The sequence below is a fragment of the Haliotis cracherodii genome, unplaced genomic scaffold (assembly GCF_022045235.1).
Source record: "Haliotis cracherodii isolate W230 unplaced genomic scaffold, xgHalCrac1.p SCAF_2, whole genome shotgun sequence".
Lineage (NCBI taxonomy): Eukaryota > Metazoa > Mollusca > Gastropoda > Lepetellida > Haliotidae > Haliotis > Haliotis cracherodii.
The window spans coordinates 25,685,346-25,702,950 of NW_027266275.1; the positions used below are offsets into that span (position 1 = coordinate 25,685,346).

General features: G+C 41.2%; 2 protein-coding genes across 16 annotated transcripts in view; one reads left to right on the forward strand and one right to left on the reverse strand.

The window, feature by feature from the left end:
- LOC139467887 (phosphoinositide 3-kinase adapter protein 1-like) overlaps window positions 1–6,033 on the forward strand; it is a 53,095-nt gene extending 47,062 nt beyond the window's left edge. The window contains 3 exon segments of the mRNA XM_071249416.1: window positions 299–378; window positions 3,334–3,402; window positions 5,346–6,033. Of these exon segments, the coding sequence (XP_071105517.1) occupies window positions 299–378; window positions 3,334–3,402; window positions 5,346–5,474 (278 nt within the window). The 3' untranslated portion in view covers window positions 5,475–6,033.
- Window positions 6,034–13,403: 7,370 nt separating this feature from the next.
- Window positions 13,404–17,605, reverse strand: part of LOC139467890 (rap guanine nucleotide exchange factor 6-like) — a 172,936-nt gene continuing 168,734 nt past the window's right edge. For all 15 annotated transcript variants that reach the window (XM_071249434.1, XM_071249423.1, XM_071249424.1 and 12 more), the window contains one exon: window positions 13,404–15,642. In XM_071249434.1, coding sequence (XP_071105535.1) covers window positions 15,614–15,642 — 29 coding nt within the window. In that variant the 3' untranslated portion in view covers window positions 13,404–15,613. The remainder of the gene's footprint in view (window positions 15,643–17,605) is intronic.

The window sequence follows — 17,605 nt, forward strand, 5'->3', positions numbered from 1 at the left end:
TGACTGACGGACTGATGAATCACACCAATGAAGTGTCTCTCTAAGGTCCCGGATGTAGGAGGTTATGCTGTAAAAATGTATTTCATTGGGGAAAATTATAGTTAATACTTGTCTATGTAAGAAAGTCACAGTATGTAAATATAACTGTTTTTGTATATCTAGTATATTTAGGTTTACATACTTGATATATAGTAACAGTTACAATAACTGGGGCTTAACTTCACAGTCTCAGGGCTTTACTGGGTCTTTACTTCAGGTATGCTTGAGTACTAAATGTCCTCCTTATTTTCTTCCATAGGTTCATCCAGTTCTTCGTCCAGGGATAGTGCAGCCAGCATGGACAATACTGACCCGTTCAGCACCAGTGATGAGAGCGAGGTAGTATTTTTCATTTCAACATTTGAGTACCTGGGTTGTACGGACTGTAACGATTCACCGATATATCGATGCATCGTGATACTATGTATCGATATAGATATCAGGTGTAGGCAGGGGAAGGATATTCTATGGCCTAAAAATAAAATGTAAATGATTTTTACAAACTTTAAAGAGGAGATGAATATGGAATTACGGTAGCACTTCGGAAAGACTTGTGTGGTGTTTGTGTATTGTAAGGTGTATCGTATTTCGACACAGTGGGTCGTTTCAGTCACAGTACACTCAACATTGGCATCATCCTGATTTACTTGCAACGTTTTATCTTATTGCATTTGGTGGTAATTTGAAATCGGTGTAACTAACACTTGAGATATACTCTGCAAAAAAAGAAACGCAAAAGTAGTAAAATCGTAAATATCTGACAGTGTTTTGCCGACATTCATACAAAGTTAATACCACAAATGAATTGGTCATTGCTGCTTGGATTGGAATTGATTTGTGTGGAAGAAAATATAGGTACTTGAAAAAATTGGTAAAAGTTGAAAAATCGAAAAAACACAACGTGAGAGCCTGGCGCCGAAACACACCAACATGACATGCACGTGTAACATCACTTGTTGGGTTTTCATTTGCATGTCGGTATTCGGTATTCGCGCTAGGCGACCAGTTCGAGGTCTCATTTTGACGGACCTGCATCGTCGGCGGCGACATCAACGGTGTCAAGGTCACAGAGTATGGCCACAAGTTTGGTTCAGTGACGAGTCACGTTTTATGCCTCGCCGTCGTGTTTACAGGCGTCTCGGGGAACGTTATGCACGAATCTACATACAGGAAGGGGGGCGGTCGGGTAGCCTAGTGGTTAAAGCGTTCGCTCGTCACGCCGAAGACCCGGGTTCGATTCCCGACATGGGTACAATGTGTGAAGCCCATTTTCTGGTGTTCCCCCGCCATGATATTGCTGGAATATTGCTAAAAGCGGCGTAAAACCATACTCACTCACTCACACTCACTCACATACAGGAAGTGTACAGATTTGGTGGTGGTAGTGTGATGATGTGGGCAGCCATCTCCTACACTGTTAGAACAGACTTGGTGCAAGTTCTGGGGAATTAAACGGTACAATGTTACACGGATGAGATTCTTCGTCCACACATCCTTCCCTGTATGCAACAAGCGAAAGTTATATTCCAACAAAACAACGCCAGACCTCACACGCCAAGACTGACAACAGCCTTTTTCAGGAATCACAATATCCAGGTTCTGCCGTGGCCCTCCACGACTCCAGATTTAAACCCACTCGAACATATACAGGATGCACTGGATCAACGACTGTGAGCATGTCAGCAACAATCACAGAACCTCCGGCAGTTGGCACAAGCACTGCAGGCAGAGTGGGTGAACAATCCCCAGGCCACAATTCGGGATCTGATTGCTTCCATGGGACGACGATGTCAGTCAGTTTTAGACTCTAATGGTGGCCATACAGTGGGAGAGTGAGTGAGTTGGGTGTAACGCTGCATTTAACATTATTCCAGTTATATCACGGCCTCTCAGCTTAATGTGGGAGGAAAGCCCGACGTGATGCAGGTCTCAGACGTTTACCACTTCGCTGAAACCTACGACCACGGTATGGTGCTGAAAAACCTAGAAACATAATCGGGGCGAACCGGGATTCGAACCCGCAATCATAAGTTTCTGGCGTGCTCAAGGGACGCAACTCTGCACAGCGAATCGCGGCGCCTCAGGCGGCTGGGCCACCCGTGCCCTCGGCCATACAAGATATTGAGAGCAGATTACCTTCACCTTGAAAATATACTGTGCCATATGGAACGTGGGTCAATGCCAAAGATGTGTGCCAGTTTTGAACAATCGATTACCATCTGATGATAATTTGTATGATATATAACATATACATCTAAAATCAATTTTGCGTTTCTTTTTTTGCTGTGTATATTTCAATTTGCGCATGTGCATGATGGTTTATCATTCATTCGTAACATTGCTTTTAATGAACGTTACACTCAAGCGCTATCTAATGTCAGAATATAATCACAGAATTATACACAGATTCTTTGCATGGTCAAAATCGGTTATTTATGTATTTTCTTGTCTCAATATGATATGCCTGAGGTAACATTGCAAGTAGTCCAACACAGTCCCCATACCCACATTCAACCTAGCAACTCCGGATCACATGTTCTGTCATTAGTCATGTCGTGATAAAAATAGGTTAGAAATCATCGTCATGAAGAGAAATTATGTTCGTACTTTTTCTTTATATATGTGTATAGATTTATAAAGTATATAAATTTCCATCAATAATTGAATTGTGACGATTAGGAAATAAATATTTATGACTACTTATGACTATTGAAATATGATGCTGTCAAGTTTTGACCTGAAATACAGCAACCAACTTAGCAAGGGGTACAGCAACCAACTTAACAAGGGTTACAGCAACCAACTTAGCTTTCTTTCGTAACATTGCTTTTCGTGAACCCCAGACCTCTCCGGGCGGACGCTCTACCACTAGACCACGGAGGTCTGGGGACGATCTTGGTCTGGGCTAAGCAAACCGCTGATTAATGATATGATTCACAGGAAACGATGGCACACAATCAGCCAGGTCTTACATTTTTAACCACCGTCTATGTCGGCTCTTGAGACAAGATTCGTATACCGGGGCCCGTTGCACGAAGCGATCTAAGCGCTTGACTATCGTAAGTTTATGTTATGGAAGTTACGATCATCTTAACGCTAAGATCGCTTTATGGAACGGGTCCCTAGGACCTCATCAGCCCACGAATCATCACGGAGACACCGATCTTAGTGGATTATTTAGTATATGTCATACATTAACATACCATCCAAAAACTTGTCATTAGAAAACAGCGGCTATTACGCTAAGTTGACAAAATGTAACTAAACAGCTAAACATTCCCACTTTACCAACAGTCTGAACAAAGACGTGGTGTAACTTATCGGAGACAAACCAACTCAACGAGGTCCCTTAACCATGAAAAGGTGAGGAGGGGACAGTGGAAAGACCCCAAAGTTACAGGTGTCACACAAAGTCCTTATTAACTAGGCCACGTAGGAAAAACATATTTATGTTTGCATTTATGATAGAAAATGTTTCGCAAACCAATCAGATGAGAACTATTGTCAGTTACGGATCCGTTATTTGTCATGATGATGAGCCAGAGAGTCAGTTATGGTGACGATATACAATCATTCTTAACCTGTGCTCATGTTTATCTTCTAAAAGCATGCTGACCACCTAGTACAATCGCCACAATGTAGGAGGCGCTCAAAGGTCATTATGGTGGTGTTGACTGATTACATGCCAGTGATTAAACTGATCCTACAACCAATATCTATAACGCCAACATTACGTACATTTCCAATGCTTTGAAGGAAGCGGGCGTTCAGGTAGATTACAATGGCCTCCGTTACTCTGTGTGTGACCCCTGGGGCGTGGGCTTATAAGTGTCAGTGTGTGTCCCCCTTTCTGTCGGTGTTACCTCTAACATGTCAACGTCCATACATGTATTCTTCTCAATGCACACCAGTCTCCGGCTATCTGAACACTTCTGATGGCCCCCTTCTTCCTTTATACGACCGTGTATGCGTCAATATCACGTGTAACGCACAAAGTTGTATATCAAAGTTGTATATTTTCTTATCTCAGGTTTTATCATATCGATCGTTCTCCCTCTATTGTAAAATTGCATATGAACACCTTCATTTCATCAGAGCACGCTTACAATAACTGTTTTCATGCTTTCATGCCTGCTATTATGCATCATAACCTGTATATCTGCTTCAGTGATCCTGCTGGCGAGGCTAACTATGTTAATTGCTGCATGCGAGCTGTGTACTAGACCAATTGTATCGTGCATTTGAACTAAAATGTCCTTTATGTGTGTTTCCCCCAAAGAAGTCCCATGTTTAACATGGGAAATAAACGTCCGTCTTGGTTTGCTCACAAACGGTCCCAGGTATGCCTCATCATCCGTTAAGTTGCTGCCGCAGGTGTGCTTTACTTCGAGCACGTAATTGGACAGAATTGAGGCCAAAGTGAGTGAGTGAGTGAGTATGGTTTTACGCCGCTTTTAGCAATATTCCAGCAATAGCACGGCGGCGGACACCAGAAATGAGCTTCACACATTGTGCCCATGTCGGGGATCGAACCCGGGTCTTCGGCGTGATGAGTGAACGCTTTAACCACTACGCTACCCAACCGCCCCGATTTGAGGCCAAAAATCCGTCTTGATCGGATTTTATCACACTTTATTTTTATCAACTATATATTGTGCTTATTTGATCTTAGGGCCCTTTATAAGTATCACCTACATGGTGAGAGAAAATCTCTCCTTTATCGTTATCTTTTCACAAAGAAGGCTTCCCTACTTTAGCTCGTGAGGTTACCACCTGTGACAGATGCTCGCCTTTATCAGCGGCGTTTGCTTGGAGTGAACCTTCGTGATTACCTTTAAGAGCTGCTGCACATACATGTTTTGTGTGAATACTCTGACCTGTATTTCTACTCAACCTCATTGAATTACTACAATAATCAGAACATTATGTTATCTTTCACGTCTGTAGAGACTTGTGAAGCTGTGGTTAAATAGTAATGTTCGTTATTCATGACATGAACACATGCTATGTTAAGACCAGTTTGAGGAAATACAAGGTTGTTACCAAGAGAGAACAACAATAATTACAATTGTTTCTACATTATCATTACCCAGTCTTAATGTCTTCCTTTTTCCATATATATTGTGACAGAAATACGAATATGTACACACCGAAGTCCGCTTGTTTCCTTATTTAATCTGCTAAGAGGATACTTTATTGTAATTACTGGGCACAGATGATGATGATGATTATTGTTATTATTATTATTTATTATTATTGTTGTTGTTGTTGTTATTGTTATTGTTATTGTTATTAATAAATTCCAGCGTCAGTCACACCGGATGGAGTTTCTGGAACAGACTGACAACATGGAGACACTACCCCCTGTACCGCCTCGCACCTACACCCGCACCGACACGGCGCGCCCCGTCCCTCAAACACGTCCACCCAGATGAGCTAATCACCGCTCTTCCAAAGTCCATCTAAGTTATGTCCCATGTCCATGTCCAACATGGAATGTGAATACGTACAGTGGGGATGTCTATTTATAGAGCCATATATTATTATATGATGATTCTAGTTTATATAAAAGACGACGTCTAACGTTGCAATAAAACATGCCTTTTTCTGGGAGAAAAACGTTCGAATACAAATTGTAAGAAAGCATCGTCATGATGAGAAATAATGTTCGTACATTTTCTTTATATACTTAGCAAGTAGTACATTAACCAACTTAGCAAGGGGTACTGTAATCAACGTAGCAAGGGATACACCAACCAACCTAGCAAGGGATACTGTAATCAACTTAGCAATGTATTCAGCAACCAACTTAGCAAGGGGTACAGGAACCAACTTAGCAAGGGGTACAGCAACCAACTTAGCAAGGGATACAGCAACCAACTTAGCAAGGGGTACAGCAACCAACTTAGCAAGGGATACAGTAACCAACTTAGCAAGGGGTACAGCAACCAACTTAGCAAGGGGTACAGCAACCAACTTAGCAAGGGATACAGCAACCAACTTAGCAAGGGGTACAGCAACCAACTTAGCAAGGGGTACAGCAACCAACTTAGCAAGGGATACAGCAACCAACTTAGCAAGGGATACACCAACCAACTTAGCAAGGGATACAGTAACCAACTTAGCAAGGGGTACAGCAACCAACTTAGCAAGGGATACAGCAACCAACTTAGCAAGGGGTACAGCAACCAACTTAGCAAGGGATACAGTAACCAACTTAGCAAGGGGTACAGCAACCAACTTAGCAAGGGATACAGTAACCAACTTAGCAAGGGGTACAGCAACCAACTTAGGAAGGGATACAGCAACCAACTTAGCAAGGGGTACAGCAACCAACTTAGCAAGGGGTACAGCAACCATCTTAGCAAGGGATACAGTAACCAACTTAGCAAGGGGTACAGCAACCAACTTAGCAAGGGATACAGCAACCAACTTAGCAAGGGGTACAGCAACCAACTTAGCAAGGGATACAGTAACCAACTTAGCAAGGGGTACAGCAACCAACTTAGCAAGGGATACAGTAACCAACTTAGCAAGGGGTACAGCAACCAACTTAGCAAGGGATACAGTAACCAACTTAGCAAGGGGTACAGCAGCCAACTTAGCAAGGGATACAGCAACCATCTTAGCAAGGGATACAGTAACCAACTTAGCAAGGGGTACAGCAACCAACTTAGCAAGGGATACAGTAACCAACTTAGCAAGGTATAGAGCAACCAACTTAGCAAGGGGTACAGCAACCAACTTAGCAAGGTATACAGTAACCAACTTAGCAAGGGGTACAGCAACCAACTTAGCAAGGGATACAGCAACCAACTTAGCAAGGGATACAGTAACCAACTTAGCAAGGGGTACAGCAAACAACTTAGCAAGGGGTACAGCAACCAACTTAGCAAGGGATACAGTAACCAACTTAGCAGGGGGTACAGCAACCAACTTAACAAGGGATACAGTAACCAACTTAGCAAGGGGTACAGCAACCAACTTAGCAAGGGATACAGTAACCAACTTAGCAAGGGATACAGTAATTAACATAGCAAATAGTACGTTACCGGTAACGAAGATAGCAAGTGGGTGCAGCAACCTATTATTATACATATAGTATGACAGTCAACACTTTGGCAGACCATGAGGTACCACCATGAGGTGTGTGTGTGTGTGTGTGTGTGCGTGCGTGCGTGCGTGCGTGCGTGCGTGCGTATGTATTATCTTACAGTCTATGTTGTTTATATACAGTACAGATGCTGTGATGCACTTTGAGCAGGTCTCTCCGTGGTGTTGAACTTAACACTGTAGAGCTAGCCTTATTATTATACCCCAATTTTCTTTCCACCTTTAAAATGTGATATGTGCCCCAACATTAGACAGAATGTGATAATTCGAGCACCATGTGCAAACTCATTCATTCATTATTCACTGGAATATATATTGGTTTATACTGATCTGTTATTAAAAGCATATGTATATTATTGTAAATGTTTTGTATATAATTGTACAAAATTAAATATATATGTATATAGCCATTTACTGTTCTGCGATTGACAGATCTTGTCGAACGTCTCCATTAGCTTCAGCTGCTGTAAAGAATAAGCCATATCTTAAAGGGACTCTTCAAGCTTTAAAATAATCTTCCTGTTTTAGTTTGATACTATTGCTCTTTTCTATACAATATACAATGCACAATTGAGTTGTATGTATCATCAATGATATATGATACAAAAACATTTACCCGCAAATGCATTAACAGTGAAAACATACAACGTATGATAGGATCTAGCTCTTGAAGAGTCCCTTTAACATACTGGTGGCAACACTCTGGTCGCTGTTACATCTGTGTGATAAAATGTGATATGAATAAAAGCTTCATGGGCTGTTTGCAATCAGGATGTCTTATTCATTGTATTTACTCTCAAAAAACAGTAAGTGATCATGAAATATGGTTGTCATGATTGGTCGTCAGAAGAAAGATCAGTTGTTATAAATTACTTCCAGACTTTAGAATGGTTTGGGAGCCAAAATCCAACGCTGCAAACACCCGAAATATTGCATGTGGACCATGCAGTTCCTCTGTGCACGTGGGAAGGGGGGTCATTCTTAATTTTGATACTTCAAGGAAAGGTCGCCAACTCCCTATGATGTATTAGTATTGTTGATTTTCATTATCCACAGTAAGAGGTAAGACAGGGATTGTGATCTACAATGTGATCAACGCCAAGAGGCTGTTGACATGATCAAACTTGTGAAAGTCAGTAAGAGGTAGCCAATATGTTCAAAGTGTCTCAGTCTGTGATTTGCAGACTTTGGAACCGTTTTCTGCAGACGCAAAATTTTAATGACCCGCAACACACAGGGAATTTTATCAGAAACAAGGCTTTAATAAATGAAGCCCAAAAGCCAATCAGGTCGGTGTTCAATTGCGTCAGGCCACCTGAGTTTAAGTTACAATCCAGACCATCGTAAATCGTCTGCATACTCAGCAACGGGTTGCACCATCGTTAACAAATCAAATTAACACATTCTAGCCAGACGCCAGTGGCGTTTAGAGCGTGGAAACTGGAGGAGCCGCCGATGGTCTCGGGTAAGGTTCTCGGATGAGGTCAGATTTACTCTGGACTTTCTGAGGTGAGGTGAGGTGAAATTGGGTTTAACGTCGCGTCCAAGGTGAGGTGAGGTGAGGTGAAATTGGGTTTAACGTCGCGTCCAAGATTATGGCACTTATATAGCGACGTGCATGCATGTGTGTTTGTGTGTGTGTGTGTGGCTGCTTGTACTAGACCGGTCTGATGCCGATTTATAGTGCTAGCTCACTGAGATACCATGCCGTGGTTTAACAGGAATACCCCACTCAGACACAGTATACTGACTCCGGGCCGACCAGTCCTTGCTTTAACCCCTTAATGCCGAGCGCCAGACAGGGTAACAACAAGTACCATCTTTTAACGTCTATTGGTATGACGCGGCCGGGGATTGAACCCCGGACCTTCCACTCTCCGGGCGGACGCTCTACAACTCGACCACGGAGGCGGTCTGGACTTTCTGAAGGTGTCCTGACGAACGTCATGCGAACGTCAACGTAAGGCAACATGATAGATTGAGGGTGGATCTGTAATCATATGGGGCGGGATTACTATCACTACCGGAATGCCACTGCATATTGTCCATGGTAGAGTCCCAGGGCAGTAATACCGAGACAATATACTGGCGCCAACAGTTGTGCCGTTTGCGCACCATGCTGGTCCACATTTGTCTTTCCAGACAATAACGCCCGTGTATCGTAACTATCTCCAGTAGCAAAACAATCAGAATACAATGGCTAGCCATATGTCCTGACCTTTCCTCCATAGAGCCCGTCTGGGACATGCTAGGGAGACGTTTGTTGGCAATATATAATGTAATATATGTAGGTTAGTCACATTCGTGCAACAAAACAAGATAGAAGTGATGCTCTTCCTGTCTTCTTCTTTAATACCTTGTCCAAGTTCGTAATCCCATTTAGTAAAAGAGTTATTGCTCTCACATATTTTTTAATAAGTATTTTAAGGAAATACTGTGAACCTTTTTTCTGTTTGTTCAGATGATATATATGAAATGGTAAAAAGGGAGATTGCAGGATATTGTCAAAATTTGGCAATTCGTTGGCTTACCCTTTGTTTAAGAGCGTGAAGAACCGTCGTTGTAACAGGTTTTTATAGATCTTTTTAACTGAAATTGCAAAACCAAAAATAGTTTAGTGTTTCGTCTATAAATTCCCAATCAACTGCCTTTACAAACTCTACAAGTGATAATAAACCTGGTATCTGATATGTATCGGTTTGGTCCAGTATATCATATATTTGTCTTGTTATTTCACCCATGTATCTTCCAGCCAACAGTTGTTTTTTATCCTCGTTAGTCAGGAGGTTTAACACAGATTTTACACTTCGCGATATTGCTGTTGATGAGGTTTTATACAATACTGATAGTAAGCTTATTGGTCGCCAGTTTTTCATGTTGTTTTGGGATACACGTTATTAGTAACTGTCTTTGTGATATTAAAAATATTCCATTTGTATAAACGTCATTTATGGATTTTATTAGATATTTGCCCAAGGTCATTCCAGAAAAAAATATCAATTCCTCTGTATATCCATCTGGTGGGTTTAGTGTAAATATTTTTTTATTCACAAATGGAAAAGGACTAACTTATCCAACTTAGGTCACCCTCACATTGGTATTTACGTACATTACATACAAACATACACATGATGACGTAGGATGACAAGTACAATAAGGAATGATAAGATTAGAAAGAAACAAATATAGAAGAAAAAAGATAAATAAGACAAAGCGTTTGGTCTGATTGATGTTAGATTGCACTGCCTTGAATACATATATCATGATTTGTTGGTAGGTCTGCACCTCCCTCTAACCAAAGTTTCACAATGATAGAAACACTTGCCATTTTGCAAATGTTGAATAGCTTCTTGTACATCATTGTCGGTCATGCATAGTTGACAGTGAAGAGGACGTCTGTTGAAAATCTGTGATTGCAGCCATAATACAGAATTTATGGCAATGATGTAATAGAGGAAGAGGATTCGCAAGTATAATGTCAAGTTGTCAAGTTATACCTCCTTGCATTTCTGTGGTCAATTGTTATTTTTGAATGTCCCCAACGTTTTTGGAGAGTGTGGTTTTATGTGGCCCCTGTTAATGACACCAACTCAGAGCTGGCATGTCAAAGGTGTCATATTATCAGGGCAACTCGAAGCTTAATGTCAGGTCAAATGAACATGTCAACTAAACCTACAATATATGTGTAACGAAATACCTACGTTCCTATTACCATGTCAACTTGGTACAGAGTCTGACGAAAGGTCATGTGTTTAATGTTAAGTTCACACTTGTTTGAATAATCTGAGCGCCTAACACTGTCCCATCGAAAACCAAACAATGTATAGTTAGACTGGACAATGTTCTTACTCACGAGGGCCTTGTCGTTAGAGGCGCTTGGAAGAGGGGGGGGGGGGGGGGGGGGAGAGAGAAGAAGGGGTAAGGATTTATTGTGGTAAGAGAGACTCTGGCAGGGGAGAGGATGTTGTGGTGGTGGTGGTGGTGGTGGTGGTGTGGGAGGGGGGGGTTGTTGTGAGAGACTCTGAAAGGGGGCAGGATGTCGTTGTGGGGAGAGGCTCTTGGAGGGGTTGTTGTTTTGGGGAGAGACTCGGGGGAGGGGGGTGGGGGTCGTGAGAGACAGGGAGGGGGAAGTGTGTTGTGGGGAGAAATTCTGGGAGGGGGAAAGTGTTGTTGGTTGAGGGACTCTGTGAGGGGCAGGATGTTGTTGTCGTGAGGGGCCGGGAGGGGGAAGAGTGGTCTGAGGAGAGACTCTAGGTGGGGGAGGATATTATGGTGAGAGGCTCTGGGAGAGGGGATGGTGTTTTCATGGCAAGAGAATCTGGGATGGAGGCAGGTTGGCTAGTTGTTTAAGTCTTCACTTGTCATGCCAAAGACCCGGGTTCGATTCCCTACATTGGCACCATGCTGAAATATTGCTCAAAGCAGTGTTAAACATACATACTCACCCACTCACTCACTCACTCACATAATGAAGCACACGGACACAGGGTATATTTCTCTACCTTGAGTGTTTTATTCACAGTTAAAGCATACGTAAATTCTGTACAAGACACTGATAAAAAAGACAATGTATAATATGCCTTGAACAAATGAGAATGTACATGAAATTATACTACACAATTGCTAGATCAGACTGGGTGAAGGAAAATTGCTTGAACACATACAACTGGAGCTAGGCCATACCTATGGTAGTTGTCTCCCTTTGACACTATAACACAGTGGGATGCATCGCATAAGCTCCTATCTTTTATCAGTAATTCAGCTTGTGATGTTAATTTTGGTGCAAGTATCACACAAAAGAACATAACCTAAGAGTGCCTTGTAAAGAGGTGCATTGATTCCTTTTAAGAGACTACAATTGTACAAAATTTCCATTTAATTATTATTCAATCCGACAAAGTCAAAACAAAATACGCATATCCTAAACAAAAAGATACCAATATTGTTGAAATTATCCACCGAAGAGACCAAAGTTATTTCTTATACAATTAGCTTGATTTTTGGCCATAAAAATAACAGTCCTTCACCAGAGCATCCCACTGCATTAACAACCATTCACGGGAGATCATAAACTTTAAAACAACCAAACTTAACATTTTCAAACAGCATTCGCTATTGTGAACTTTTGGCACATTGTAAGAAACAATGAAACAAACTTCTTCTTCTCCAACAAACACCCATGCTAAAAACAGCATAGCTGCCTGCATCTACCTATTGCATCTACCACCTTATAGACTTCCACCCTCCTTCCTGGCTAAATTCTCTCAAAGCTACAGGTCCCTTACTCATCATACAGTAGTGTTTCAAAAACTAGAAAAGGTTTACTAAAACCTTGAGATCAAACTGGATGAAATATTATGGTAACATATCATAATGATTACTTTCTTCCAGAACATATCAATACCAGAATAATAGCACGAGAGGTTCACATCGTGTAACTGTCTGACATACCTGCACGAAATTGTTGTTGGTAAAGAGTTAAAAAATGTAGTTTCTGTATCAAACAAATGTAAAAATGAGTAAAAAGTTCAGTTTCTGTATCAAACAAATGTATGTCTTGAAGACATTTAATCTGTTGTTCACATCCTTAATACAAATCAAGAATTTGTCCCAGATACTGCCAGAGTACCGGATACCATTAATGACAACAGTCACTGTTAACATGATGTATTTATAAGAATGAAACCTCTTTTCATGAAATTGAATATGCATATGTAGTTCTACCTCTCATTTTGGGAAATACACTTTTAACATTTTAAAAGCATGTGCTTGCAAATTAAATGCTTCTCCGATCATTTGTAAAGTAATGGAATGATTCAAATTGCTTTGTTATCCTAATTTCGTATTTTCAGTTACTTGCTGATTACTTATATAAAAAGATACCACTCTTTGCCAAACAACATGCACACGCTAAATTAAACCCCTAAAATCAGCTACCATATCGAATAAAAGGAAATTCTACTCAGAAAGTATCCCTTTATAGACTAGATACTCAACCATACATCCTTACATAGCGAACACAAGATCACACGGTCAATGTTTGATGACTGAATGATATACATGACTTGTATGCCCATGTCTGTCATATATGACTCATTAAATGCTGTAGAAATGCAGTTCTAATCAAGCTACAAGAATTGTACAGGAAGAACCCAGTCAGAATGGTGTCTCAGTACTGCTATAGCCTACATATCTAGTCCTGAATGTTAGCTACAGAAAGCTGAACAACTCAACATCTTTCATTCCAGAAGGAAGACAAATCATACTTTAACATAACTTCTTCTATGTTCAATGGCAAGAACATTTTGAGTTTTTGATAGTAGAATATCATTCTGCAGGAGTCATGATTTCCTTGAGAATCAAATATTGTTAATTTATTAGATCATATACATAACCATGTTAGGACAGCTTCTCAACCCTGAGAAACACAGAAGCCGAAACTATTCCATCATTTATGACTTAAGAACTCTACTTTTGGTGGGAATGGTGTTCGACTGTAGTCGGAAACAAATCAGATTTATTCCATCCTATTTAAATGATGAGAATAAAAAATAATATCTTATTATAATGATAATCAAACTAAATTGATCCCGTAACATCAGAAACTAATGTCCATTGTTTTTTTCCATACAACGGCAACTGTTCAGATCACCACTCCAGGTTTTAGTGACATTGGTTTTATCTGTATACTAATACATAGTAGCACAGTTGGAATTAAGAATATGAGATATCTGTACATACATGTGACCAAGTTTGCAAGTTTACAATAAAGATACTACATATAACTTTGAAATATTTCATGTCTGATACCAAAAGATTTGTTCGCTTCAGTTTACAAAAATATTACGAATTTCCCATTTCTGCATCATCTGGCTGATAGCAATCCGAACAGTTTCCATTATAGGGTTAATCTATATAAATCAATGATATAAAAACAATTCTAAAACTCTGAACATCTTTGCCCATAGGCGTGGCCCAGCCCTCCTTGATATCTTGCATAGATTTGCAAGTGTAATGTAGTTTGCTACAATGTAACAAACAAATGCAATATCCCGTCTGGTATGTGAAATGACTACATTTAGCGAGCAGACAGTCAATCTGTACATAATGCACTGCCCAAGGTCATCTGTTGTCCCCGCCCATCTCCCGCTTTTATTGTCACTGATAATGGTCAGTCTGGACCATGTCCAAAGCTGTGAGATTCATACCAATGTTTATCAAAGGTTTTGATTTTCAAAGTGTTCAAGGGGAGATAACCCTTTCAAATACTGTCTCAAACGGCCATTTTGCTTCATCATACCACCATGTGGTGAGTCAGTGGCTTCAAGCATGATCATTGTTATCAACTGTTGCAAATTTAGCTATTTGCATAAGTAGGCTGCAAACATGGCCATTTGCTGCTTTAAACCTGTCAGTCAACAACAGGAGGCTCCAATGAGAAAACTGTGTTAGCACGTTAGATAGGTGGAGTCCATTCAAAACAGTATTAGTTCCGAGATCCTTTAAGGTTATAAGCCCACACATAGCACAAAACACTGTCCACTGACACGTCACAATCCTTGGGCTAAGAGTCTATGATGAGTATACATATTTCTGGAACAGATCCACAATGTTTCTCTGTTCTTTTATTTACACACACACCATCACAGAGTTTCCCCACGCCGACACAAATTCCGTATAGAAACATTCCTACAAGGTCAGCTGCTTGCGATGAGTTGCAGGCTGAGAACTGTACATAGCACCGTAGTATGTCCCCTCCCATCCAGGTGGGCAAACTGTTGTCTCTCCCCACTCTCTAGGATGGGTGAACCATATGTCCCCTCCCATCCAGGTGGGCAAACTGTTGTCTATCCCCAGATTCTAGGATGGGTAATCCATATGTCCCCTCCCATCCAGGTGGGCAAACTGTTGTCTATCCCCAGATTCTAGGATGGGTAAACGATATGTCCCCTCCCATCCAGGTGGGCAAACTGTTGTCTTTCCCCACTCTCTAGGATGGGTGAACCATATGTCCCCTCCCATCCAGGTGGGCAAACTGTTGTCTATCCCAACCTTCTAGGATGGGCATATGTCCCTTCCCACCAGGGTGGGTAAACTGAAGTCTACCCCTACCCATCTAAATGGGGAACTGAAGTCTGTCCCCTGCCCATCTGTGTGGATAAACGGTTGTCTGTCCCTGTCCACCTGGATAGGTAAACCATGTGTCCCTGCCCACCTGGGTGGATAAACTGTAGTCTGTCTCCGCCCACCAGGATAGGTAAACCATGTGTCCCCGCCCACCCGAGTGGTTAAACTGTAGTCTGTCCCTGCCCACCCGGATGGGTCTGCCATTCAGGCTCCATGGCTGTGGCTTGCCAGATTCGTGTGACAATTGAGAGATGGAGCCACTCCGCCGTGCCAGTTGTATCACAGATTGAAAAGAATTGCACCATTTGGGTTGTGATATACACTGGCCTGGTCTTCATACAGCAGACACTTGTTCATCCACATCTGAAAGCAGGAACACAACACTCAAATGAAACATTCACTTCCCTTTTTCATCAGTAGCATTCCAAATCGGTCCAAACCAAACTACTAAAATTGACATTGCAATAATCATTACATTCAGAAAGGAGGTTGAACAACACTGACATTTAGCATTCAACATGGAATAATAAAAATTAAAGTTGTCAATATGAAATAATTATCAAAGCACTATAACACAACTGACATAACCAACATGCCATGACAACCATCTGTAACAGTAATGCTCTAGTCTGTCATTGACAACATATCCACCAATAAGCCTCAACATTCATGACATCCCTCATGCATCCACAAAATGGTCCACTCAATGGTCAAAATTATCAACTCAATGGTCAAAATGGTCGACTCAATGGTCAAAAGGATCCACTCAATGGTCAAAAGGATCCACTTAATGGTCAAAAGGATCCACTCAATGGTCAAAATGGTCCACTCAGTGGTCAAAATGGTCCACTCAATGGTCAAAATAGACAAAATGGTCCATTGCACTGAGAGTACAAAATCAGCAATAGCCTGAAACACTCATAAAATCCTTAAATCCATCAGTCAGAAGCAGCAATCATTGACTGTCAATTGTCCCTTTGCATACTGACTAAATTGCACATGCTCACCTATCATACATCATCTGGGATGGCATAAAATATTCTTTGATCAAAGTTCATAGCTTTTAATTTGTATTATTTGGGAACATATAGCTTTGATAAACTAACCACAAAATGCTAAAAAATTTGAAACATGTCTACTGAAATTATGACACACTTCATGACAGACATCGAAGCACAAATACATCTGTGGAGTGACCCTCAACCAAACAATCAGTACACACACATATAACAAGCAGCTCCCAACAAGTATAATCCTTACTGCAGCACAAACATGCTAAACATATTCTCTATTGTCTCCCCTTGACTACTTCCCATCATGTGCATCTGTACACCTGGTATGAACATCTCCATACCTTTCACCCTGTCTAAAACCTCAACACAAAACAGCACCAATACATCTTTGTATCTTTTCAACACTCCTATAGAAGATACAAAACATCCTCCTTTTGGAACCAAATAAGGCAAAACTAATCCAAAATGAACACAGCTCTGAGGCAAAATCCCACAATAAAGGCAAACTTAGCTGCATTGGGCCTTTTTGCTAAACAAGCACCTGTCATCTGCTTTCTCAAACAAACATGTTCCTGGTTATCCTTACAACACAGAAAAGAGACTATTATTTCTAGAACCTTTTTTCTCTGAAGGCAGCATAAAACAAACATTCTTCAGAACACAACCACTTGACAAACTTGCAGTAACACATCCTCCCTAATTGCTAGAACCTGTTAGAACCTACTCCCTGATGCAAACATAAAGACCTCACTAAGAACACTACCCACTAACACATCGTCTGTTATTGCTAGAACCTATTCCCTGATAACGCCCTCCTTAAGAACAGGACCATTTGACACATAGTAACACATCCTCTGTTATAGATAGAACCTACACTCTGAAACTCGTGTAATGCCCTCCTTAAGAACAGGACCCAGTAACACATCCTCCGATATTAGTAGAACCTACTCTCTGACACCCGTTTAACGCCCTCCTTAAGAACACGACCCACTGACAAATTGTAACACATCCTCCGTTACTGCTAGAACCTACTCTCTTATACCAGTGTAACGCCCTCCTTAAGAACACGACCCACTGACACACAGTAACACATCCTCCGTTATCACTAGAACCTACTCTCTTATAACCATGTAATGCCCTCCTTAAGAACACGACCCACTGACACACAGTAACACATCCTCCGTTATTGCTAGAACCTATTCTCTGATACCATTGTAACGCCCTCCTTAAGAACACGACCCACTGACAAACAGTAACAAATCCTCTGTTATTGCTAGAACCTATTCTCTGATACCATTGTAACGCCCTCCTTA